The sequence below is a fragment of the Epinephelus moara genome, chromosome 6 (assembly GCF_006386435.1).
Source record: "Epinephelus moara isolate mb chromosome 6, YSFRI_EMoa_1.0, whole genome shotgun sequence".
Classification (NCBI taxonomy): domain Eukaryota; kingdom Metazoa; phylum Chordata; class Actinopteri; order Perciformes; family Serranidae; genus Epinephelus; species Epinephelus moara.
In genome coordinates, this window is record NC_065511.1 from 13,799,464 (window position 1) to 13,825,090 (window position 25,627).

The 25,627-nt window shown below is 40.9% G+C and overlaps 1 protein-coding gene across 1 annotated transcript in view; it reads left to right on the forward strand.

Annotated features, from left to right (window-relative positions):
• LOC126391784 (myelin basic protein-like) overlaps positions 1–25,627 on the forward strand; it is an 88,697-nt gene that overhangs the window by 22,864 nt on the left and 40,206 nt on the right. Inside the window, 1 exon segment of the mRNA XM_050046721.1 lies at positions 12,680–12,755. Within this exon segment, the coding sequence (XP_049902678.1) occupies positions 12,680–12,755 (76 nt within the window).

Consider the following 25,627-nt stretch of genomic DNA (forward strand, 5'->3'; position numbering starts at 1 on the left):
ACAGAAGTAAACGGGGGGCACCGTTGGTTGGTGGAAGAGTCCTGTTTACCTCAAGTTAACACAACAGTTGCACTTCAGTTTATTGTTCATGCTTTTACTCTGTATATATATATTTTTGATTTGGACAAAAATGTGTTGTGCTGATGGTAAATCTTCATCAGGACAGAGTCATCTGCTAATTACTCAGTCTTTAGTTGTGAAATATGTGATACTGTTTTGCCTATATTTGAGCTATCATATAGTTATTTGCCTCTCAGTAGGAATTTAGTATTTCAGTTTTTTTCTTTTCTGTGAAAAAGTCTATTGAATCCTCTGAATACCATTATTTGGTTTTCTCTCAATGACCCTGAACTTGCAAAATCTGAGTTTAAGAGAGGCTTTAACAATAACACTGCTTTATTTCTGAATGTTATATTTTGCTTTATGGCGGTCTGGCCTTCATTAGGTAAATTGAATTGCTTCCTAAAGTGCAACACACACTGCCGCCATACGCCGCGTGTCAAAACGCCGCCTCCATTATATTCTATGAACCACCCCACACTGGCACCGGCCGACGCGCCACGCCGCTCTGCTTCAGCCCACTGCTCTATTTCCAGTGCAGCCGGCGCTGCGAGAAAAGCCTTTTATGTACGTCTCGGCTGCCGTAGTATCAACTCCGGTTGTTTCAAATTTTTAATAAGACGACTTTGATAAGAAACTCACCCGTGAAATCCAAGTTGTTGTTGCCTCAAAGTTTTTCCTCTTCTTCCGTTACTAGCAGTTGGCAACTAGTGTAGGTACAGCCACCTAGCGGGCTGGGGTGGGAAATACACGTCGACGGTGCCGCTGTGCGCCGCTGCCAATGTGTGTTGGGGGGCGGCGCTTGACGGCCACAGCGCCGCGCCGGCGGTGTGTGTTGCACTTTACACCTGATTGTCCTCTTGACATTTGACGAACATTATTACAGTATGGAACTTGCCTTTTGAAGGTAGAGCTACAGGGAGTCCATTGTGTCTGGTGCTTTTTATATCTCAGAGAAAAGGTGAGATGATCCCATCCATCTCTGTGGTGTGGACAGGATGAAACACTAAAGGGCACAAGCTATCACCTAACCAGAGATGTGAAGAGGATTTCTATGAAAGTCTTAAATCAGCCAAGCTCTGAAGGGTGTTCAACTGGCTGCACTCTTCTTCTCCTCTCACTACTCAAACGCAAGGAGTACTTATGCACATTGAACCCCATCCAGTACCCTAGTACTGAATGGAGATCAGAGGGCTGAGTGGAGCTGAGGCAGCAACCGCCATGGCATAGTTTTACATCCCTGTCTAGGACAGTAATGTTTCCCTTAGTTTGAAAAAATAGTTCTTTTTACACGACCTTTGTTTTGCAAAATATCTGTCCACACAAGAATTAAACAAAACAATTCCAAACACTCACGGACATTCACTTTCTTCAGCAGTCTATCCTGTCACAAAGGTAGTAAAGTGTACTGGCTAACGATACTTTTTTTAAAACACCCTCTGGAGATCTAATCATGTTTGATTTCCATTCAGTTTAAGAATCAAAGAGCTCACTCAAACATACAAGTTCTGCTCTGGACATGCTAAAGATCTGCATTCTTTCCTCATCAACATTTCCACTCTGGAAAGTGTCCCACCATCTGTTGGTTCGACTGGTTCTCATCTAAAACCGTCATTTCTGGCATGGACAGTAAGGTGTAGCAAAAACATTGGGTGCAGGAGCTGCCTCCATTCGTCTATTAGTGGTACAACAATGCTAAGTTTGTGAACAAAACCTTTGCAAACCGGTGTGGTGGTTTCTAGCGTATGCCCATTACACAAAGCAACAATGGGCATGCGCAAATTGAGGAGATTACAACATCTATTCCCGAACACTCCAATTTGGAAAATCTGCACCTTTGAAGGCATTTTTACACTTTTTAGAATCACTAAGGGAGTTATTTTTACCCCTTCACGTTTTCAAATGCATGTAACTCTGTTAAAATAAAACCCCTACATTTCTCATTTCCTGACTGTTCCTATTTCTCGGTTCCTATTCCTAAAAGTGTGTTATTAATCATCTACTGAATTTAGGGGGTTGTGGGCGCAAATGCCCCATCTGTCGTTTAGACTATTGATAAGAAGTTTGTCATATTACAGGCTAGCTATGGATTAGAGATTAGAGGTTTTGTTTGTAAACATGGACTGCTACAGATAGATGGGTGTAGAGGAAGCTCTGGTAAAGCTCCAGGCCATAGAAAGAAAGAATAGGAAGAATTGGATGAGTGGGAGATAAATTACCCTGGATGAGGAGCTGACAGCCCGAAAAAGGCCTAAGGTTCTGATGGCAGGTAGCAAGTCCCACATCTCAATCAAACTTTTTAAATACAGAGTATCAACCCTATTCAACACATGGAGAAGACCTGATCTTGACAGGTCTACCATGACTTTTTACAGTTGCTTATCTAGGAGGCACCTATGGCTCAGTTATAGCGGTCATCTACCATTAGGAAGGTCTACAGTCTACATGTCAAATTGTCTGTAGGCAAGATACTGAACCACAAATTGCTCCCAGTGGTCGTACCATCAGTTTATAAGTGCGTGTGAATATTTATCTAATGAGCAGATGACATCTTGTATGGTAGCTTCATCCAACAATGTATGAATGTGTGTGTGAATGAGTGAATTGTGCCCGTGTTGTAAAACACTGTTTGACAAAACTAGAAAAAGCGCTTTATAAATGCATTCCAGTATATCCATTTAGGCTGTGATTGTGTTTTGGCCAATATTCGAGTGAGATTTTGGCAGGTATTTCAATCACATCAGTACATTAGGAGTTTTCACAAAGACAACATTTAGCGGCCATCAGAAGAATGGCATCTCAAGACACTTAGGCACTGACTGAAACATTTTACTGTGGGCATTGCCGGAGAGCTGTGAGAGCTCCGTCACCTTCTTATTGTCATCTTGGTGGAACCTGGAGATTAGCAAGCTTCAAGACCACCAGGTGAGAATTGAGAATAGCAGGAGGCTCCCTGGAAAAAAACAAATAATTGGCAAATGCGATTCAAAATGAGCTGCTCTTCTGATTACACGCCCCAGGACCAGGTGGTGCTTCATTGTCTTCAGCACCAACCAATATGGGAGTTCTGCTTAACAAGACCTATATTTAGTAAGTCAGCAGTGGCGAGAAGGTGTGAAGTCATGCTGACATGCCCATGGACAGCATCAAACTGCAGCTGTGGTCCATTTAGGAAAAAATTGGCCACATATTTTCTTTCTCAACCATTTTCTTCCAACACCCCATGTGATAACAATGAGGGCCAGATTCAGTGGAGGAGAGTAGTATCATAAAGTTTTTGAAAGATTTTTAAAGGTGTATGATACTTTATACATACGTCCAAACTGTTATTCAGGGCTTTGCTTTCATGTTGGCTCAAGGCACGGAACACAGTGTTTCACCAGCACACTGGTATTTACTTGGATCACTGAGGTTATTTCCTTGACTGCGTTGTTTGGTTTCTTGGTGACTTGGTGACTTGGTATGTAAGTTCCAAGATGGCGCCAGCGTGTGCGGCCTGCCGTCTGCCGAGTCTGCTGTGTTTGATATTTGCTGCTGTATTACTTTGTTTTCTCTGCCAAGATTCCTCTGCTTTGCTGGTGTATGATCGACAAGCACTTCTTGACATTAGAGCATCTCAAAAAACACTGCCAAACTTTGATTGGGGGGATCAAACCTCGGGTCTCCCTCCTCCCCTGGCGTCTGTACCAGCTTACCTGCTGCGCTCACCGGTTGTCATCTCACGGAGGAAGCGCGGAAAGAGGGCAGGTGTCTTGGTGAAACTCAAGATCCTCAGACGATCCACCTGCTGGACCGATCCTCGCCATCCTGTCAGAGGATCTCATGTGTGGCCGTTGTGTCTTCGTTGGATCCAACCTGTTGTTCCTCCCTGTCCAGCCGCTGGCTGTCTTCACCTGTCAGCGGAGGTTCCCCCTCCCAGATGCCGGGTCCGCAACAGCGGTGTGGATTTTAGGAATCTTCGGCCTCTGCGCCGCGTTTCCACCCAGGCCCGCGAGGAGATTACTCTTACACTGGCTCTCTTGAATGCTAGATCGCTAGCAAAAAAGACTTTTATCTTGAATGACTTCTTCACTTCACGTGAATTGGATTTTATGTTTCTGACAGAGACGTGGATTCCAGTCGGTGAGTCTATCCAGTTCTCCGAGTTGCTCCCCCCAACTGTCTCTTTTTTAACTCCCCCCGAACCACCGGCCGAGGTGGAGGGGTAGCATCTGTATTTAAATCCAGTTTTCAATGTCGATTGTCACCGTCAATCTCTTTCTCCCTTGAGCTGCAGACAGTCATTGTAAACTCTACTACACACGTCCTGTGCGCTGTAGTCTACCGTCCGCCTCAGTTCAACAAGGATTTTATAAAGGACTTCACAGACTTTGTGGCAGGAGTGACAGTGAACTATAATCGGTTTTTAATTGTCGGGGACTTTAATATCCATGTCTGCTGTGAGTCCCGTCCCTTGGTGAAAGACTTTCTGAATCTCATTGACTCTTTTAACCTTACTCAGTCTGTGTCTGATCCAACACATGAGAAGGGACACACACTGGACCTTATATTATCCTTTGGTTGCAGTTAAATGTCAGTGAGATTTGTGACACACATATTTCCGATCACTTCGCTGTTTTATTTAATATTACACTGCCCCACTCTCATGTGAAACTGTGCGCCACGGACCGCCGTGTGCGCACAATTAACCCTTCAACTGCTTCTGAGTTTTCTGCAGCATTTAATCATTCTGTGCTACATACTCAGGATCATTATGGTACTCTTACTCCTGATGAGTTTTTAGACACTTTTAATTGTACTTGCACTGACATATTAGACTTGGTGGCTCCTTTTAGGTGCAAACGCTCTAAGCCAGTTACAGAGCCATGGCTTAATGACACCACTCGCACTTTAAGACGTGTATGTAGACGCGCCGAGAGGAAGTGGAAGAAAGATCATCTACACGTTTCTTTGGACATTTTAAAAAACAGTCTATTGCAGTATGAGAAAGCTGTTAAAGCTGCCAAGTGTCAGTTCTTATCCAATCTTGTGTCAGTTAATAGCTATAAACCTCAGTTTCTTTTTAATACCTTTAATACTCTTGTAAACCCCTGTGACCACAATGGTGTTGTTCCTTCACCTAAACTGTGTGAAGATTTTCTAAGGTTTTTTATTGGCAAGATCTCTGATATTAGGTCCTCTCTTTTGCCGCCTGCATTAGATCCTGCCGTCTTGCCCATTTGCCCTGCTGTTTTTGACACATTTGAACAAGTGTCTCTCTCAGCTTTAACTGATATTGTCCAGCACCTCAAGCCTTCTTACTGTCCTCTTGACAGCATCCCACCCCATGTTTTTAAGGACGTTTTCCATAACATTGGGCCCTGTGTTATGGATCTGATAAATTCATCTTTGATGTCTGGATGTGTCCCAGCTGCCTTTAAACATGCTGTGGTCCAGCCCCTCATCAAAAAACATAATCTTGACCCCACAATTTTATCCAACTTTAGGCATATCTCTAAGCTTCCTTTTCTTTCTAAGGTCTTGGAGAAGGTGGTTAATGAACAGCTGCAGTTTTTTATTGATCTAAATGGCATTTCTGAGAAGTTCCAGTCTGGTTTTAAGTCACGCCATAGCACAGAAATGGCGCTTTTAAGAATTTTAAATGATCTTCTTTTAACAGTTGACTCTGGTAACTCTGCGGTCCTGGTCTTTCTGGATCTGACAGCTGCCTTTGATACAGTGGATCATAACATTCTCCTGTCTCGCTTAAACACCTGTGTGGGCATTAAGGGTACTGTTCTTAAGTGGTTTCAGTCCTACCTCTCAGACAGGAGCTTCTCTGTCCAGCTGGGCCAGTATTCTTCGGCCACTTCACCCCTGAGCTGTGGGGTGCCTCAGGGTTCTATTTTGGGCCCCCTCCTCTTTTCGATATATATGTTGCCATTGGGATCCATATTTAGAAAGCACAATGTCTCATTTCACTGCTTTGCAGATGATGTACAAATCTATCTGACTCAAAAAACAAATGAGCAAGCCTCTGTTCAGGTGTTATTAGACTGCCTCAGTGATATCCGATCTTGGATTCACTGTCACCCTTTTGCAAGGAACCTTGGTGTTATTTTGGACAGTGACTTTAGGTTTGATAAGCAAATAACCTCTATTGTTAAAACAAGCTTCTTCCAGCCAAGACTATTAGCTAAAGTAAAGGCTTATCTCCCCAGAAATGATTTTGAGAAAGTTATTCATTTGTTGATCTCGACCAGTCAGCACTGCGCCATTTACAGGTAGTCCAAAATGCAACCGCCCGCCTGCTGACTGGAAAGAAACGGTGTGATCACATCAGTCCCATCCTTGCATCTTTGCACTGGTTGCCTGTTAATTTTAGGATCCAGTTCAAGGTTTTATTAATTGTTTTTAAGTGTTTAAATGGTCTGGCACCGCCTTATTTATCAGAGCTGGTACAGCCTCACAGTACTTCTAGAGCACATAGGTCGTCAAACTAGCTGCTCCTGGCAGTACCTCGGTCCAGACTCTTTACTTGTGGGGACAGAGCCTTCTCAGTGGCGGCCCCAAAGCTGTGGAACAGCCTACCTTTCCAGGTTAGAGCTGCACAGTCTGTTGAGCACTTTAAAACATTACTGAAAACCCATCTTTTCTACTGCAGTATAAATCAACAGGAGTGTTGGGGATGGATGCTTAAGAATAGATCAATTTAAACTGTCTGCCAATGACTCCATCAGGACGTTTTGTTCCTGCCATTCCTCTCCCGGCACCTCCAGGTGGAATGACTACACACATCATCATCTTTTTCATGAGTCTGGCCTCAAGCTCCACATTTCACTTATAACACAAGTAGACATGTGTCTGTGATGAGCAACATCATGTGATATGAGAAGGTTAGGGTTACGATTTGTAGTGGCGTTCACCAAAATTGTGCCTGGCGCATTTCAGTTGCACTGGGTAGGACACACTTGACTGTGATCTGTACCACGCTGCTGGGTTCATGAAAATAGAGCCTTCGTGGTCTACTTCTTGCAGTGCACGTCCTCCAGCAGAGTTAGTAATGAGGAGTTTGAGGCATTTCATAAAGTGCCTACAGATTGCAGATTTAGTCCTATGAGTTGCCTCAGCCTCCAACGATATCACTTCGACAAACATCCAGCCTCCAGCAGCTCAGCTCGTGGAATGTGGATTTGTTGTTTGCATTGCTAATTTTCAACACTTACAAAAAGTGTAAGGGTGAACTAGAGATAAGACAGCTGTGTCTTTGCGTGTGGGTGTGCGTGGACAAAATCCAACAAAGGTTGAATACTGAGTGTTTTATTGATGGGGAAGTATGCTGATGTGCCAGACTGGAGGAATGCCGTCATAATGTTGGTTTTATCAGTGCACAAAAATCCCAGTGCAGTTAATCATCTCTCTCTTTCTCATTTCCTCTGTGTCAGTTTCTTGCCCTCTGGTTGCTTCAGAATAATTGGTTGAGGGTCTTTGGGCCAGCAGAAGGAAAATTTGGACTTAAAGATAAAAGATAAAAATCCTCCACTTTTACTTCACCTTGTATACTTAAATCAAATTTCAAAGAGATGAACACAACTTGTGAACTGTGTTACCTTGTCTCAGCTGCACACACACACACACACACACACACACACACACAAGTTAGAGTAAACTGCCTGATGATAAATATGTCTTATTAAATATATCTTATTACTAGGGATGCACGATCATTTCGGCACATCATCGGTATTGGCTTTAAAATGAATGAATTAATCAGAATCATGCTTTTTCTTATTTTGCACAATGAATGAATACTACATACACTGAAATGCATTGTATTTCATGTCTCCATCTGCTGGTGGGCATCATGATAAGAGTTTGCATGCATAATGTTAATTCCACTACAGAAGAGACTTGATGACCACTAAAATTAGGTGGGGAAAAAGTGGATATATTGTTAGCAGTATTAGTTATCGGTCAAATGAGTTGTTACATATAAGCTAGGGCTGGGCGATGTGGACAAAAATTATTAATTTGGTATTTACAGGCTGACTGGCGATACACAATATAGGCTACCATACAAAATTGGCAACATGTTTTCAGTTTTAAGTCAAAGTCACATTTGAGATGTCACAAGCAGTTTTATAAAAACAGACTGTGATCAAAATAAAATGCAAAGACAGGGATTTTATTCCCATTTGAAAATATGAAGCTGCACAACAGTTACACCTCCAAAACACTAGTTGGCGGTAGGTTTTCTGTGAAGTGCTGTAAAGTTTAGTTGATTCAAAACACATATTAAACATGGCTTAATGGCAACAATTTCGAACTAACTAACTAAAATACAACATGCTAATATATTTAGCACAAGCCTATGGCATTTTGCATTGTATAAATTAGCCTAGTGGCTAGCGTACTCTTCCTCTACTCATATGAAGCCAGTGACAACAGCAACATTTAACAACGGTAATGTTACAAAATTCAGCTCCATTACAACTCACAAGATTCACCAACTAAACAACTGTCTTATACTAAACACGTTTTCCAAACAAATACAACATGCTAATGTTATTAGCACAAGCCTATGGCATTTTACATTGTATAAATTAGCCTAGCGACCAGCATAGATTTCCTCTACTCATATGAAACCAGGATAAATCAACACAAGACTGAAAATGCTATTTTTGTGGAGGCTTTATTGTCTTCACAATTTATTGTTTCTTATCTGTGAAATTAAAGTAAATAAAAGCTTTGTTTCCACTGAGGGAAATGGTTTCAGCTTACAAAAAAACAGACAGGAGGTCTGCGTCGCTGCGACGTGTTTTGACATTTCTGAGGAGATGCACATTAAGCTATGGCTCTAAGAAGTGTTTCTGGAGAACTTGTGAGAGAATGAGTGGGGCGGAGCTGTGCAGAGAGTGTGAGAGAGGAGAGATGCATACTGGGGTGCATCATGTAATGCAACTTGACCCTGTATCAATTAAAACGGTGTTGTCTAAATTTATATCTTGCTTGAAAATATATAAATATATCGTACACAGTCATTATGTCGCCCACCCCCAATATAGGCATATTGGCAAAAAATCCAATATCATGCATCCCTACTTATTACTCACAAATGACCTAAGTTTGTTCTTTGGAGTGTTTCAAGTATAATTCTGACAGATTTGATAAACACCCAGAAACCATATTTATTAAACCTTATCAAACCTCTGAGTTTCTGTGCTATGTTTTTCCTCTATAATTTGACTAAATAAGGTGTTTGAAGTATTAATTATTCTGCTTAATCAGAACTGTGTAGGTGTGAACTTGGTTCAAGTGTTGCTAAATCCTGATTGGTGCACAAAAGTTTTCCAGCCGAGACCCGCCCACTTCAAACCAATGAATAGAGCACAGGGAATACAGAAAATATAGTAAAACTCTTATATAATAACCAAAGCTCTTTAAACTTTGGCACAACCCTGTCAGTCATAGAAAGAAAAATATAGCTTTTCAGGGTAAAAAAAATCTAGAGGTGTCTTAAACTTAAGAGAATTGTTTTAATTAAATGAAATGTGAAGAGTACGTTTGTGTTCCTGAATTTTCATGTAGTAAAAGGAGTTGGCACTGGTATGAGGCTGGTGTAGCTCAGGTGTTAAGATAGTGATCACCCTCTACATCTGTCAACAGTAGGACTATCAGTTGGGATTATTCACTGAGCTCTTTGAACATGTGAATGTGTTTGTATGTAATTAAATCTGAATCCACTATTGAGCCTGTTAATTGAATCTGAATCTCCTCATGTGAAAACAAATTTACATAATTCGTTAACAAATAAAATTTAAAAAGCGTGGCACTTTGTTGACCTTTTACCTGATTTGCATCGGTAAGTGCTTGCTCACCACACTCGTACACCTCCCCTCAGCTCACAGGACTGTGTCACGGTTGCACTTCTCTGAACTGTGTGCCCACAGTTGCCTGTGTTGGTTCCCTGTGTTGGCGCCAACCCACTCGGAAGTGGAAGCACATTGTACACTGATCAGGGAGAAGGAGGAAATCCATAAAATGATTTAATTACCTTGGTACCAATGAACAGAAACAAGCAGCTTTACTTGTCATGAATAGCTATAGAAAGAAATGAATATATATTGCACTTGTTAGTTTTAGAGCCAAGTTACAGGGGAGATTAACATGTCTGACCCAGTGACTCACAAGTGCCAGTGCAGGTGGGTTTAACAAGTCAGTTATCACAATGTTTAGCTTATGACTTCATGTATTCCCACAGCATGAATCAGAGCGGATCTGACAGTGAGTTACAGTTGAATCAATATTTCCTGTAAAGCCTGATAAGACAGGCTGGCGTGTTTTTTTTCATTCAAAGATTAAATGTGTCATTTAATCTTCATGTTTCTTCAATATTTGCTTCCCCTGGGTTGACATCTCCTGCTAAAGCTGCAGTTCTCTACCAGTTAAATCTACCACTGAAGTACAGACATCAGCATAGAAGAAAGGCTTTTTAATAGACAAGGCCAGCTGGGAAATATTACTGGTGTGATTTTACTGACACCAGATGTGATCATGATGCAAAACATTTAATGAAATTACAGGCTTTATGTCAAGATCAAACCAGTTTTTGAAGGAGATATTCACAGTTTTTGTCCCAGTTGACACACGGGACTCCTTAGGGACAGTGCCAATGACAGCTATCATCTGGTTTCAGCATTTCAGTTGCTCATGTCCATTGTCTGCACAGTATCGTATTAACCTCTAGATGGCATTTTAAAGCTGTAGTTGTAGTTCTTCAGACTGCCACTATATATACACAGTGGTGCACAAGACAGATAATATTCTAAAGACATGTTCCTCCTCTTCCTTGTTGTGTTATTAATGGCATTTGCAGGAATCCACTGCACTTGAAACGGAAACAACCAGTCAGAGCCGAGGCATCTCTAACGCAGCTGCCAGTCATGTCAGTCAGTGCTCTTAGGTTCAAACTGTCAAACTAGGCAGCGCTGATCAAATATGAATCAGAATTCTGTTACTGCGTCGCCTATTTCTCTCCTCAGGTGTTTTCAGAAACATATTTTAGTGTACTGTTTAGCTGTACTGTGGCGGCACGCTGGTGCAGTGGTTAGCATTGTCGCCTCACAGCAAGAGGGTTCCTCGTTCGGACCTGGGGTGGGGGAACCCTTCTGTGTGGAGCTTGCATGTTCTCCCCGTGTCAGCGTGGGTTTTCTACTCCGGCTTCCTCCCACAGTCCAAAGACATGCAGGCTAATTGGTGACTCCAAATTGGCCACAGGTGTGAATGTGAGCATGAGTGGTTGTCTGTCTCTATGTGTCAGCACTGTGATAGTCTGGTGACCTGTCCAGGGTGTATCCCGCTTCTTGCGTAATGTCAGCTGGGATAGGCTCCAGCCCCCCCGTGACCCCTAGCAGGATAAGCAGTTACGGAAATGAATGTTTAGCTTTACTGAGAAAGTTTGTGACCTGGCTTCCATGTTGAAAATAGTCAAGCCAAAACAGAGCACCACCCACCGGCCGCAGCAGACTTTCTCATTTTATAGAATCCTCAGCTCTGCTTGCTTTTTTTCCAACAGCAACAGTAGATTCTAGTAAATGCTATTAGAAGCACTAAGAGGAGGAGGGACATCTAAAGAAAAAACATATATTATTCCAAACTGATGTAAATGATAAATGGACCTGCACTTGTATAGTGCTTTTTTAGTCTAGTCCAACCACTCAAAGTGCTTTTTACATTCACCCATTCACTCAAACATTCACACACTGGCCGCCAAGGCCACCTGCTACTCAGTTTTCACACATGCACACACTGATAGAACAGCCACCAGGAGCAAATTAGGGTTCAGTAGCTTGCTCAAGGGTACTTCGACATGCGGACTAGAGGAGCCGGAGATTGAACCGCTGTTAAACAACAAATATTATCTGCACTTGCACAACTTTCCCTGGATGCCCAGCAGCTGATATTTGACATAAAGATATAAAAGGGCATAATCGTAGAATGCTGAAGTATTACCTGCATGTTTAATCCAAAAGTCTTAATAGTATGGCGATCTCCACCCTGTTGTTTATAAAGTTACATAAATTAGATTTCAAAATGCCCTTTTTTCATATGTCTGCTTAAATGTCATATTTCCCAGTGTTTGTTCTATGTGACATTTCATTTCATAATATCACGTTGCATTGTTTCATCTTTGAATGTTGAGTCACTTTTGTTTTGAGGATGATCAAAGAGCCTGTTTCCAGTCCACAAGCACATTAAAATAATAAAAATCAAGTATGAATTTATGATAATGCACAGCAGTCCCAATAAATATTGACAATTGAACAAGTGTACATCAAGAAAACCACATGCTTTACATAATGATGATCATAAAGGATGAAACATAAAGATTTTAGAATTGGCATCATAACTGGCAAATCTCCTCATGTATACAACTCAAAATTGTAGCATTTTCTTTGAATGTTAAATGAAAGAGTCTGGGCATAATGCTGCTGTAATTATAAAGCCGAAAAGCTTAATAGGTGTATTTATCCCAGTCGCTCTCTCTGTCTCTCCCTCTCTGTTGGTCTCTGTCTCTACTCCGTTGCCATGGCACCTCAGCGCCTCACCTCTTCAATCTGTTTTTGTGTTCCCATTAAAGGCTCCTTCACCTGAACCCAAAGCAGAGCAGACAACAGCAGCAGCAGCAGAACCTGAATCGCAAGATGAAGTCTTCGGTAAGACGTCAAACCACATCTTGAATTTCAATTTACATGCATATTGACAATACTCTAAACTCCCAGAGTTGGTCGGGCTTTACTGTTGGAAACCAACTGACGTACAAAAAGTGACATACACGTTAAAGTATGATTGTGTACGAGTAAAGAATGATTGCCTCCCTCAGAAACAAACACCATCAATAGATTCTCTTCTACTGCAAATTTAGGCTCAAAGAGGAGCATTGGTGCACAGTGAATTTAAATATGCAATCACACAAATGTGAAACAGCAAATCTGACTGTAAGATTATGATGACTTGTTGTTTAAAAACCTACTTCTTGAACTGGAGGTATCATCATCAGCTGTGGAAGCCTTTCTGTCCGTAAGTGTATCGCTGAATGAAATATAAATTTTGTGTGGATTCGCCGAGGCACTGTGGAAAGCCCTGAAATGTGTTACCAAGGAATCAGTGAGACCTGGAACGACAGCCTTATATCCACATTGACACGGTAGCTCCTTTAACTCAGCCATCTAGAATCAATATCCTTTTTTTCTGCAACAATGAAAAGCCTCTGCTTCACAACACCGGCTCAGAAGCTGCTAATTCTGCGGCATGACATTTGTTTGGAGTTAGCAGTCTGGCTGATGAAAAGTTAGCAGTTACCATGGTGATTGAAAGCCAACCGTTCCTTGTAATGATACAATCTCAGAGGTCAGGGTTGAGGCATGCCAAAGTTTCTTTCCTCACAGTTGAGCTCGTAGAGAAGTTTGCCCTCTGTCACATCCGTCGGGACGTGTTCACCGTGTAATCACAGGGGTTAAAAAGAGCCTTTGTAATACGGCAGCTCAGCAGAGGAGGGCAGAGTTTGTCGGCACACAGTTGATTGATTTTAATGCAGGGTACTTTTACAAATGAAGATGAAGGGGATTTTCTTGAGGTGAATGGGAAAATTGCAATTGCTCGAGAAAATTTGCTGAAGTATTTTTTAATGAGGCAACAGCTCTGATTTAGTTCTAATGAAATACAAATTAGATTGTTTTTTTGTCTGAGATACATAACTCTAACTCATGCACGCTGCATGCATAATAGATCAAGCTGCAACAGAAAACTGACTCAAGACTTAAAACTACAAATGTACAAGTTCTTTCCCATGAAATCAAGATCTCCACTGTCTCTTTTGGCACCTTGAATGAAACCATCAGTGACTCTGAGGCTTCCCGTTGGCTCTTGTCAAGTTCGATGATAGGAGCTAAGTGAAGATGAGACCTCCCACGGTGAAGGAGTGTTGGTTGTTCATTCTGCAAGAGAACAAAACCCTCCAGACGTTGACGACACTTGTACAGGAAGAGCACCGAACGTTCAAGACATAGGGAGTGGAAGACAAACGCGGTCTGTTTTCTCCCCTCTGTGTCAGTCTCGATTGTTTTCAGGGTGAGCTGAGGTGAAATGCAAGTGAGGGCAAGGATTTGGCCATGTGTCGCCTACTGAACTGTAACTGCCTCTTTGAGTGTGTGTATATTAAAGGGTTGGGTATCCAGTGTTATTTTCCATTGCATAGTATCTTTCAACAGCCATTTTAAGAGTTAAAACATCCTAAACAAGAGTCAGTTTTTCCAGACCTTTCATCTTCACGGGGCCTCTGAACCATCACAGGCAGATGAGATGCAATTAAAACCAAGGAGATCATAATAAATATTATGGAGACTCATAGTCTACTTCACCAATGTTATTACAAGCTAAAGGATGTGAAAGAATCATTCATCAGCTGTCAGTTTTATCAACAATAATGTTAACTGTCACTAGCTGATTAATGATAATTTTGTGATACAGCCAAACTACAAAATGCAGCTGATGGCTGTGTGACTGATACACTCTCTGCCTGGTGGTATCTGTACTATTCGACCTTGCAAGAGATTTTTGAGTGGAAAGATTTTGAGGTTTGAAAGATAGCGAGTGGACTGGGTGAGATTTCCCTCAGATATACAGTATTATAAAATTACAAAAAACAACTCTATACGAATAAAATTAGAATATATTATTTTGCCATATGATAACAGTCATGACCATTTCTAAAAAAAAAAAAAAAAAAAAAAAAAAAAAAAACACCAACATACATGTCACAACTTGTGAATTCTGAGATTTTATTTTTTTTTCTTTTAGAAAATTTCCACTTAGAAGGTTGTAAATACCACAAAAGAGGGGCCTGTAAATTGACCTTTCTCATTACCATGGTAACCACAGCTCTGTTTGAAGGCATCAAAAGTCACCTGCTCAAAAGTGACAACCTTCATAGTTGTCAAGTAAATGGCCAACACTGGCAGACGCTGGTAAGTGGACCATTCTAGTTCAACTTTTAGGTATATCATAATTAGGGATGCTGGAAAAAATCGATACAGCACAGTATCACGATATTTTGCACGTCAATATTGTGTCAATACGTAGATGCCAAGTATTGATATTTTATGACAGTATTAATATTGTTGAGTTTGAGTTTTCTTTTGGAGACACAGTGCGCAGTTAAATCGCAATATATCACAACATATGTTATCACAATACTCTGCATATCACAGTGTTTAAAAACACAGTAACGTTGTATCGTAACTTAGGTATCATGATAATATTGTATCGTGGGGCATCAGGTGATTCCCACCCCTAATGTTAATATTGTTTTAAGCACCTGAAGTGCTTGCTTATTTTAGAGGAATCCAGCTAATGTTACTTCTGCCAGTCGGGTAAGCTAATGTTAGCTCCAGCAGCTACAGTACGGTGAAGAGCTGTTTACAGTATAAATAGCAGAAATAATAGCTAAATTGTTGTTTCTCCATAGAAAAACAAGCCATGTTTAATTAAAAAATGAAGTAAAAAGGACTCTGGGAGGACATTAGGACATTAGCAACAAGCCACTGCAACATTTTTATGCTTCTGCGCTGGCGATTGCTATTACCGGTGGCATTATGTTTACAAATTGTTAGTCCGTCCGTCCCGTTCTCGTAAACATGATCACTCAAGAACACTATGACGAAGAACACTGTGATGAAGAACGCTGTGACGAAGAACGCTGTGACGAAATTTCTTCAAATTTGGCTCAAACATCCACTTGGACTCAACGATGAGCTGAATGGAATTTGGTGGTCAAAGGTCAAGGTTTTTGGCCATAACTCAGGAATTCATATGCTAATGATGACAACATTTCACACAGAGGTCTAATACAGTAAGATAAAATAATTAAGTGATGACATTTTATATCCAAAAGGTCAGAGGTCAGCTTCACTGTGACATCATAATGTTCTGCTTAAAACACTTTTCTGACCATTTCTCAGTGTCATATCTCAGGAGCAGAAGGGGAGACATTTGGTCAGATACAAAATCATTGACGCTAATCTTGAGCGTCCACCTTGAAACTGTGCTGATTGTATAGATCTGCTGTGCTGCCGGGGGGAAGATGTGTATGACGCATCCATGATTTCACAGACAGGGATGTAAACTGTAACTGCAACTTGACAGGTTCACAGGTGCATACAACTGCAAGGCACTAGTTCTAGTTTCTTGATTACTGTCATGTAGAAACAAGATGAGTTTTTGGTTATGCCATAATTGCAAACCCAGCTTGTTCAATACTACTGTAATCCCCCAGTACAGTACTAGTACACTGCTATGACTACTTTTAAAGTTATAAAAAGTTGATTGATAAATTCAGATCTGTGACATGTGCTCTCCTTGGCACTGAAGGGCTGTTTGACACTGTTACTGTTTGGCAGATGCTGTGTGAATTATTGCCGTTCTCAGCCTGTCTGTGACATTTCTCAGTGGTAATCTATCAGTAAAGGCCAGTAACACTAGGCAGGGTGTAGTAATCCTGATGTGGGTGTTTAATAAATGTTCAGCCTGTTCTTTTCGGCTTTGGCTGTTGCAGTTGCACCTGTGAGTTGCATACAAATTTCTTCTCTGTTATCTGAGGACACTCGGAACGCACAGGCTGACGGTCCCCATCATATAATAATGCATCAGATACAATATGATAAAAATATCATGAAGTCACTGTGGAGTGGCTACAGAATGTATGTTACCACTACATAATATGGTAAATTAAGGTGTATTACATTACAAGGTGTAACTACAACAGAGCAAAATCACAAGTTACTATATGAATATTTTTAAAATAGTCTTCAAAATGACATGCTAGAATGTGACACTTAAAGTAGTGCAAGATTTTAAAGTCACTGTAAGCTATTTAACTTACATGCATGTGTACCGCAACTGCACACTTGTGTTGTGTACAAGTCCAGACAGAAATATGATAGGAATTTAATAGAAATATTATACAGGGTTAAACATGATACATTTTGAACTAGTGGTCCATTTTTTATGAATAATAGACTTATTTTTGTCAATTTCTATGCTGTTTATGAACAATATTACTGATTACATTGACTGCAATGAGGGTCTGCTCCAGTTAAACAACCAAAATACAGTATACTGATTAATAGATATAGAGGAATCTGATCTAATTGTGTGTTTGCATCCGGGCAGGTCCTCTTTTACACAGTCAATGTATTGATTATTACTATTATGCAACAAATACGAAACCATTTAGATGAAGCCAGAGGGTGGATGCAGCAGCCAACTGATTTTCAAAGAAAGGTCAATATTGACCTAATATTATGCGAAACCAATTTCTCAGCCCGGCCGCACTGCTGGTACGTGCAGGCACGATTGAATTAGTGTTTGACTGTATTGATGTCATGTGCAGTGGAAAACTCACCAGATAGCCACCGCTGTGATGTGCTGTTCTCACTGATGCTTTACTGTCGGCAGGAAGGTTATACCTTGCAGAGGCTTCGTCAGATTGATCTGTTAGCTACTCAATCTGCTCCCTCTCCTGCAGCCAATTAATGTTCCCCGTGTTTAACACTTGCCATTGATCAGCACGGAGCAGACTTAGAGGATCCAGCACTGACACAAGTGATACTTCAAAGAAGCCACCCACACGACACACAATTAACATTTAGCTTTGGAGAATGACATGTTTACCGGGCACAGACAAGAAATTATCTGACATGTACATTAGATGGCTACTGTAAGAGCGACCGGGCGTGCTTATTGCTTCTGTTATTTAATGGCTGCTCGATGCTTATTATTTTCCCCCACTCGTCTCTTGATGGACCTCAGCTTCCTCACACAGATGCTTCTGGCAGCTCATGATGAGAACAGGAATGAATCAGGATGCAGGTTTCAGTGGTGGTCTCTTAAAAATGGGAGGCAAGCAGCAGACTAAAATGTGGTCTGCCACACTCAGTCAGGTTTTCCAATGACTTTGCTTCAAAGTGGAAATTATTGAGCTGTACCTACACTATAAAGAGATATAATTGGATTGTTTTTTATGTTGATTAATCTGGTAAATAAAGACTGCAGGAGAAGGTGAATTAAAGTTTAGAGGCTGTAATAAAAGAGCAGTTTGTCTTGATTAGGGTTTGTTAAAGAGGTAAGTGGAAATCAAAGCTCTATTATAAGGTGTGTTTACATGGTTGTTTCACTAATAATTAGAATAATAGCCCAGTCAGAATAAAAATGCCTCATGTAACCACCTTAATTGTAATAGACTGGCCCAGTCCAGCCCAGTTGGAAGAATTTTGGGGTCATCGGCTTGATGATATAACCTTTTATAATCCATTCCATTGGAGTGTAGTAGCACCTTATAACCATATAAACACTTGATCTGATCCAATCATTTCTCTCTACGTGCCTCCCTCTGCTAGTTTTGGCATAGAATCTCTCACAAGTTCAAAAAAGACTTAGCGCTCAGCCAACATTCTTGTGTGAGTGCAGCTGTGTGAACTTAAGTCACATGACTTGGATTCGAGCCAGACTCGATTTGTGAAACACAAATTTGATGACTTACGACCCAACTTGAAAGAATCCAAAAAGACTTGCAACTTGACTTGGACTTTTAACATCAATGACTTGTGATTTCACTTGGACCGGAGCCTTTTGACTTCAAAATACTTGATACCTTCCCCCAACCTAATTTGGGAAGAGAAAGTTCTAAACATGTCTTTCAATATAAGATGAGTAAAATGCAAGACGGGACAGAAACATATATGGGGCGGCAGTAGCTCAGTCCATAGGGACTTGGGTTGGGAACCAGAGGGTCACTGGTTTATAGCCCAGTCTGGGCCATGTATGGAGCGTGGACTGGTAGCTGGAGAGGTGCCAGTTCACCTCCTGGGCACTGCGGTGGTGCCCTTGAGCAAGACACCCCCAACTGCTCGTGGCACCTTTCCATGGGCAGCCCCCTCACTCTGACATCTCTCCATTTAATGCATCCATAGATCCTTTTGTGCATGTGTGCGTATGACAGAGTGGAAAAATAGAATTTCCCCTCAGGGATTAATAAAGTATATCTGCTTCTTCCTCTTCTTTCTGCTTACATGATTCATTCTCTTGTGGTAGTGGTTAATAGCCCGATTACACTGTGAGTACATTGTCAGCACTACTTTTTATGATCAGGTTCAGTCAAACTTGTTTTAACAAAGAAATACAATTTTTAAAAAGCATTTATGATTTCTGTAAATTTGATATATTATTACTCTGTTGTTAAAATGGCATTACGTTTGCAGAAGAGCACTTCATGACTTGTTTAGGACTTGAACCTTAAAGATAAGGACTTGGGACTTGACTTAAGACTTGTCAGTCTTGTCTTGGGACTTGAGTGCGAAAGCTTGAGACTTAAGGCGCTTTCACATGATTGCTGATTTGCCGACGCTGCAGCGCTCGCCGTCGGCTTGACCCAACGCTGATTATACGCACACACTGACAGCCGGGGCAAAGCGCTGCCGGCAGCGGAATCATTGTCTCTACATGGAAAGGTCAGCGTCAAACGGGGTCGAAGTTCAACAAAATTGAACTTTCAGCGTTGCGTCAAAACGCCGGTGAAGCCCACAACGCGACGCCGAAGTCGAAAAGTACCCCGATGTCAGTGTTAACGCCAGCTTCCATAGGAAAACAATGGAACAGCGGGCATCAAGAAATTTTTAACGCTGGTCATGTGCAAGCGCCTTTACTTTTGACTTGCATGTTGATTAATAAATGTATTCTTTGGTTTTGAAACAGTAGCCTTATGTTAGGTTGTTGCTTCAGGCTGATTTGTGGAGTCTCTGGATATAACAATTGTCTGTCACGGCCAGTAGCAGTAGCTGCATATGAGACACTTAGAGAACATCAGTGAATTAATGGTAGCACCTACCGACAGCATGTGAGGTGTTCAGGGGACATCTGTAATTTGAAGCTACAGAAAATAATCTGGGTTTACTACTTACTTCTCCACCGTCTTCACTTCATGCATTCAATAAATATGAATTTTTTTAAAAGTTCAAAAAGGAAACTACCTTTTCTGTTGCATTTCTGGCAGATAAGGTGCTTGACAGTAGGCGGAACCACTTTGCTGAGTTAAAATAGTCATATCCTGATTTAACATTTGGGGTATATCAATGCACATCTTATCGGATCTCTTTATTTACTGTCCATGAATGAATGACTCAGTAAATGAAGAAATATTGTCCATGTTATCGCAGCCGTAGCGTGAATTTTGTTTTATAGTTAAAGGTCAAAATGCTGCCTCAGAGCACCACTGTGTCAATTTCACTTTGATGCTTAATGTTTAACAGGTTCTTTGCTCAGTCAGCACTGCTCTCTGATAGTGTGTAAAAATCCCATTTTCTTATCAGTTTCTAACTCTTACTGAAGGAACATTGCTGTTGGGATACATTTATAACCCTCCTCTTACCTGTGCACCAGGGCTGAACTAATGCAGTGCCATTAGGTTGAGGGTCCAGGCAAAAGGAAAAAAATAAAAGGAATTTCCACCAAATTGGCACAGTGTGAGTGGTTTATGATGGGCAGGTTAGCTGTGCTTTATTGGAGCCTGTTTTGGTGAAGTTGTCATCAGCGGGCGTCATGACTCATCCCGGCCTGTCCAGCGTCTGGGGATGTCTCCATGCAGCACTTCCTGTTTGCACTGCTTTTCCACTGAAGGGCAAACACACCACCATCAGCTGTGCAGCTGTTAAAAGCCCATTATGGCCCCATTACCTGGCCCAGCCTGCAACAGGTCCCCCGCTCAGCAAAACAGACCCCCTCTATCTGTCTGTCTGCCTGTTCCGTCCTGACTCGGTCTGGGTCACTGTTTCTTATCATCACAGGGTGAAGTGAGGAGAAATGAACAGCAGTTGTGGTTAGAACCCCAGGGGAGACAGAAATAGGTTAGATGGACTTGGACATTGGATACAAGATGATGGGCTCGATCAGGGGTGTCAGACTAGAGTTACTGGGAATAAATGTGTTAATACTGGTTTCCCATGAAATGCAAAAGAGTGCATGAATTGCCTGAGGTAGTGCTTAGACTGAAGTGCAGCACATAATCCTACAGAGCAGCCCTCAAGGATACCACAGGCTACATCAGAATGTAAAGACAATATTTAATTTCCTATCTGGTATCTATTCTGATATTGTCATGCCTGAGATGTTTTTACCAAATCCTGGTAGGACTGACGAGTCCAGTTGCACATCTTTGAGTGCATAAAGTTAACTTTTCTCCACTCGTCTTTGCTGTGAAACTTATATTTCCCATCATGACGTCCTCCTCCTGTTAATGCCAGAATCCCTTTGAATATGAGTTGATGTCAAATATCAGAGGATGCTATAGAAAATGGTTGCCAGGAATGTGAAATGTAGATAAAAGGTTACAAAATGGTATTATCCTGTTTGTACAAAGAGACAACAAGGGCAGAAACATAAAAGGAGGGTTGGGGGCGGCTCTTTCTCTTGATTGAAAAACATTGTCTTCTCTTTGTAATTAGTTTGTTGTTGGCTTCAGTCTCCTCCTCCACCCACACAGGACTTAAATGAGATGAATCAATATAGGTTACCTAAGCTCTAACATTGTCAGTCAGTCAATTCTCATGCAACAGAGTTGGATGTATCACGAACAAAAAAGTGTTTTTCAACTGAGAACAGAGAGTAAAGTAAAGTAAAGAAGGATTTCTTAATATTCCGTTATTAAATTTAAGAATAAATCCCAGCACACAAGGGCTATTGCCTTTTTTTCTGTTGTTAAGCTTTGCAAGTTTCTTCCCAGTATCAAGTATGGCCTCACCACAAGGCAGAGAGGAAAGAGCCAGAGACCAGGTAAACACTCGACTGCATTCAGTCGGCAAGTGACCACTCCTGAGGGAGCCCAGAGGGCATCTCTTCTCCTCTCATATCACATTGTCTGTGCAAAGAAACTGCACACTGTCTGTGAAGCAATAATTCCGCCCTCTGCTGAAGACTTTGTTTGGAAAGGTCTGTGTGATGAGGCTGCTGGGAAAGTTGATTCAGTAACACTGTGGCTTTGACAGCGGGATTAATGAAGGAAGGAGTGCATATTGGATGGGGTTATTCATACAGGTTAATGCCTGAATATTTCTGTCATTTTGCAAAGATTTAGAAATAAGGGTAATAACTGATCTACACCGGATGAAAGGCACAATACACTTTCATAAGATAACATTTTAACACTTCATTATGCTGCTCATCAATACCAGAAGCTTCTCTCGCGCTTACTGTGTCAGTTTCTTTTGAGTTTCTCTTCTACTCAAGTCTCAATTGAAAAAAAAAAAAATCATTACCAGAATAGATAGAATTACCTTTGTTCTCTGACTGGATTCATACTTCAAACATTTATATCTGGAAAAAAAGCACAGTCATAAAGCAATACTTCAGAAAAGCCAATATTGTTATACACTGTATACCGGGGCTATTCAGTTACAAATTCAATCAGGCTGGATTTTAATACCAGGAAATGTAGATGGGCCAGACATTTACAGCAGCCCATTCAAAACCTTTTTTAGCTTTCGGTATTTGTACATTTTAACAAATGCAAATGAATGTAGTAAAAAAAAATAGCAACTGTCATTGTTTCACTTTTGAAATTAATAAAAAACTTTTGGTCACAGAACTGAGCCAGGCACGTCACAAAGTGCAGAGACAGAATTAAAAAGAGCTATTAATGCTATCCATCCACAGAGCCATACAAAGTGGCAATAATAGTAACCAATAACACACACTATCTCTCTCTAGCAGTATCTCCCTCTCTCCATCCCTCTGCGCTCTTTCTCCTTTATTCCTTTACACAAACACACACACACCTCATCTTTTGACATTTTCCATCAAGGTCAAGGAAAAAAGTTTAGGAAAAGACATGTAATGTATTTTTTGACTTTTGACCGCAGCCTGGATGTTTTGAACCACTACTGAGCATGGTCAGAACAACTTCACTTGAGAAACTCATTAGCTGCTTCAGGACACCATATGCAGTTCACATTTTTTTTTATACTGGTAAATCAGATTTATGTATGCCGGGGCATTCGGAGGTCGGTTATGGGCTAGATATGGGCCATGGGCTGCCAATTGAATAGGCCTGCTGTGTACTATGTTATTGTTATTAAACCCTGTATGAGTTAATGCAAGTATAAGTTTTTCAAACCATTATAAGTTAATAGGATATAACTCAACTACAAACCCCATGTAAACCCAGTCTCCGTTTGATAGTGTCAAAGGATGAAGGTACATATGGGGTCATTGTTGCAACAATGAGAACCTTCAGTTTACAGCTAAAAACCTGAAGATGAACACACACACACACACACACACACAAATAAAAAACATAATCTGTAGCGAAATAAATAAAATAACACACAAATCTATAAATTCCTTGACTAACGTAAAACTTCAATAGTAGCCCGGGATATTATTTGCTTAAATCACTGAAATCAACAGGCCTATATTTGGGACAGGCGTCTATATGGAACAGGCCTTAATTCCTTTCACACTGTTGCTCAGTAAACATGGGGTTTATATAAACCAGTATGAATATTACTTGTTTAAAAATTAGGCTTCAGATAATATGTGAATTATGAATCATTCATATAATCTAGCTCTGACAGACAACACATCAGACAGAGAGGGAGTTACAGCACTCAAGAATTAAGGCACCCGGGATACAGACACATCATCACTTCATCCTGTTAAAACCATACTCACAACTTGGATTCATTTTCATGAAAACCCTTTTGATCCTTTTGACCTGAAGACCCTTACGGACTAAAGGAATATGAATAACTTACAGGGTAATTGAGGAATGGACACATAATTTGAGGTAGCCAACTACTCTGGTGTATACATCCGAAGATCTCCTATTGAAAAAAAGGTAGCCAACTACTCTGGTGTATACATCCGAAGATCTCCTATTGAAAAAATTATCTGCTTGGCAACCAGACCAGGCGTCTAATTAAGACAGGCCTTCATTTGTCAAAATGTGTAGCCACACCGAGCTAGTAAAAGGGACTGGGCGTTTAACTGGGCCTAGGCTAATGATAAGGCCTTTTTGTTAATACCAATAATAGGTCTGTTTAAAAGGACACATCAACTACTGGAGTCAGAAAACTTGTCTTTAGCAAATAATGCAACAGAGAACAAGCAACTCACGTATCCATCTATAGCTCACCTCCCCAAAACGTTGTTTTAATGAAGACAGGTCTTTATGCTCTGCAGTACGTGCACACATGCATCAGCCTTTCACCTCCACATCACATCCAGTACACTTCATGCATGTATTGTTTCCAGTGAAACCTAATTTAAATCCTGCCCTGGATAGACGGATTCAATGACAATGGATTCAACAATGAAAAATATCATATAGAGAGACAGTTACAGAATACACAATCATTGAATGGCTATTGCTGAAAATGCCTTCATAGATAGTATCAAAAAACGGACTGGAATAAGAACATTACAAATTGTAATTCTAATACCAAATCAGATTGTACTACCTTCTATGGGTTGGTAATATCTGAGACTGATACAACAAAACATCATTTGCATTACAAAAAAATGGAAATTGTTTGGGAGCCTTTGATATACAGCTACAGTACCAAACAGCTTTACCAGTTCTTGTGTTTTATCAGATTTCTGAGAAGGTTCAGCACATGTAGATGCACTCCACAACCCTATGAAAGCTCAAACAACAAGGATAACTGGATTGTTATCCTAATCTCACTAAATCAAAAGAGGCTCAGCATTTCAAAACATAAGAACGTTTGATGGAAGAATGAGAAACCAAGCAGCTGACAGAGCTGTGGACATAACATGATAAGAGACTGTACCCTGAAGATCAATTTTCATTTCGGATTTTATCCTCTCTGCAGGTCACACTTGAGCTTCCATCAAGGAAACTGGATGATATTGGTGTGAGCCAGTTATCACTTCTTCCATACACTATGTGCTTCCCCTGTAATTGCTTTAGGGACCTACTGGCTATGCCTGAAATCTTAAGGGCAGAACAGGTTGCTTCAGGTTGCATTGATTTCAACCGAGCCTGGTGGGGTTATTCAGAGTGCTCTCCTTGACCACTGGCTAAGAGTGAGCAGCGAGAGGATCCAAGACTCCCCGACTCGCCATTCGCTCGTTACTAACTCTGTAGAGAACCCCCTGAAAACACACATCAACCCATAATGAAAACAAAATCAGGACATACTCTTTAGAAATTAGATTTTTCCTTATGAAGTCTTGTGAATACTTAATATCTGGTTTAATTTCTACGGATGAAGAGCTGGATGATGAAGTTATTGCTGCATCATGTGTGATGTATCCAGTTGGGTTTGCATTTACTGACATGCCCTTCATCCAAGCTGCACAGCTCCCTCTGCTTTCTGCATTAATGATTGTATTCTCTTCCTTCTTCTGCTTGCTTCACTGTTTACGCTGAACAATATATTTTCTTAAGTACAGGGAGTGAAGAATTTTAGTTTAATGGATTTTGGCTTTGTCGGACACACATATCCTACGGCTACAG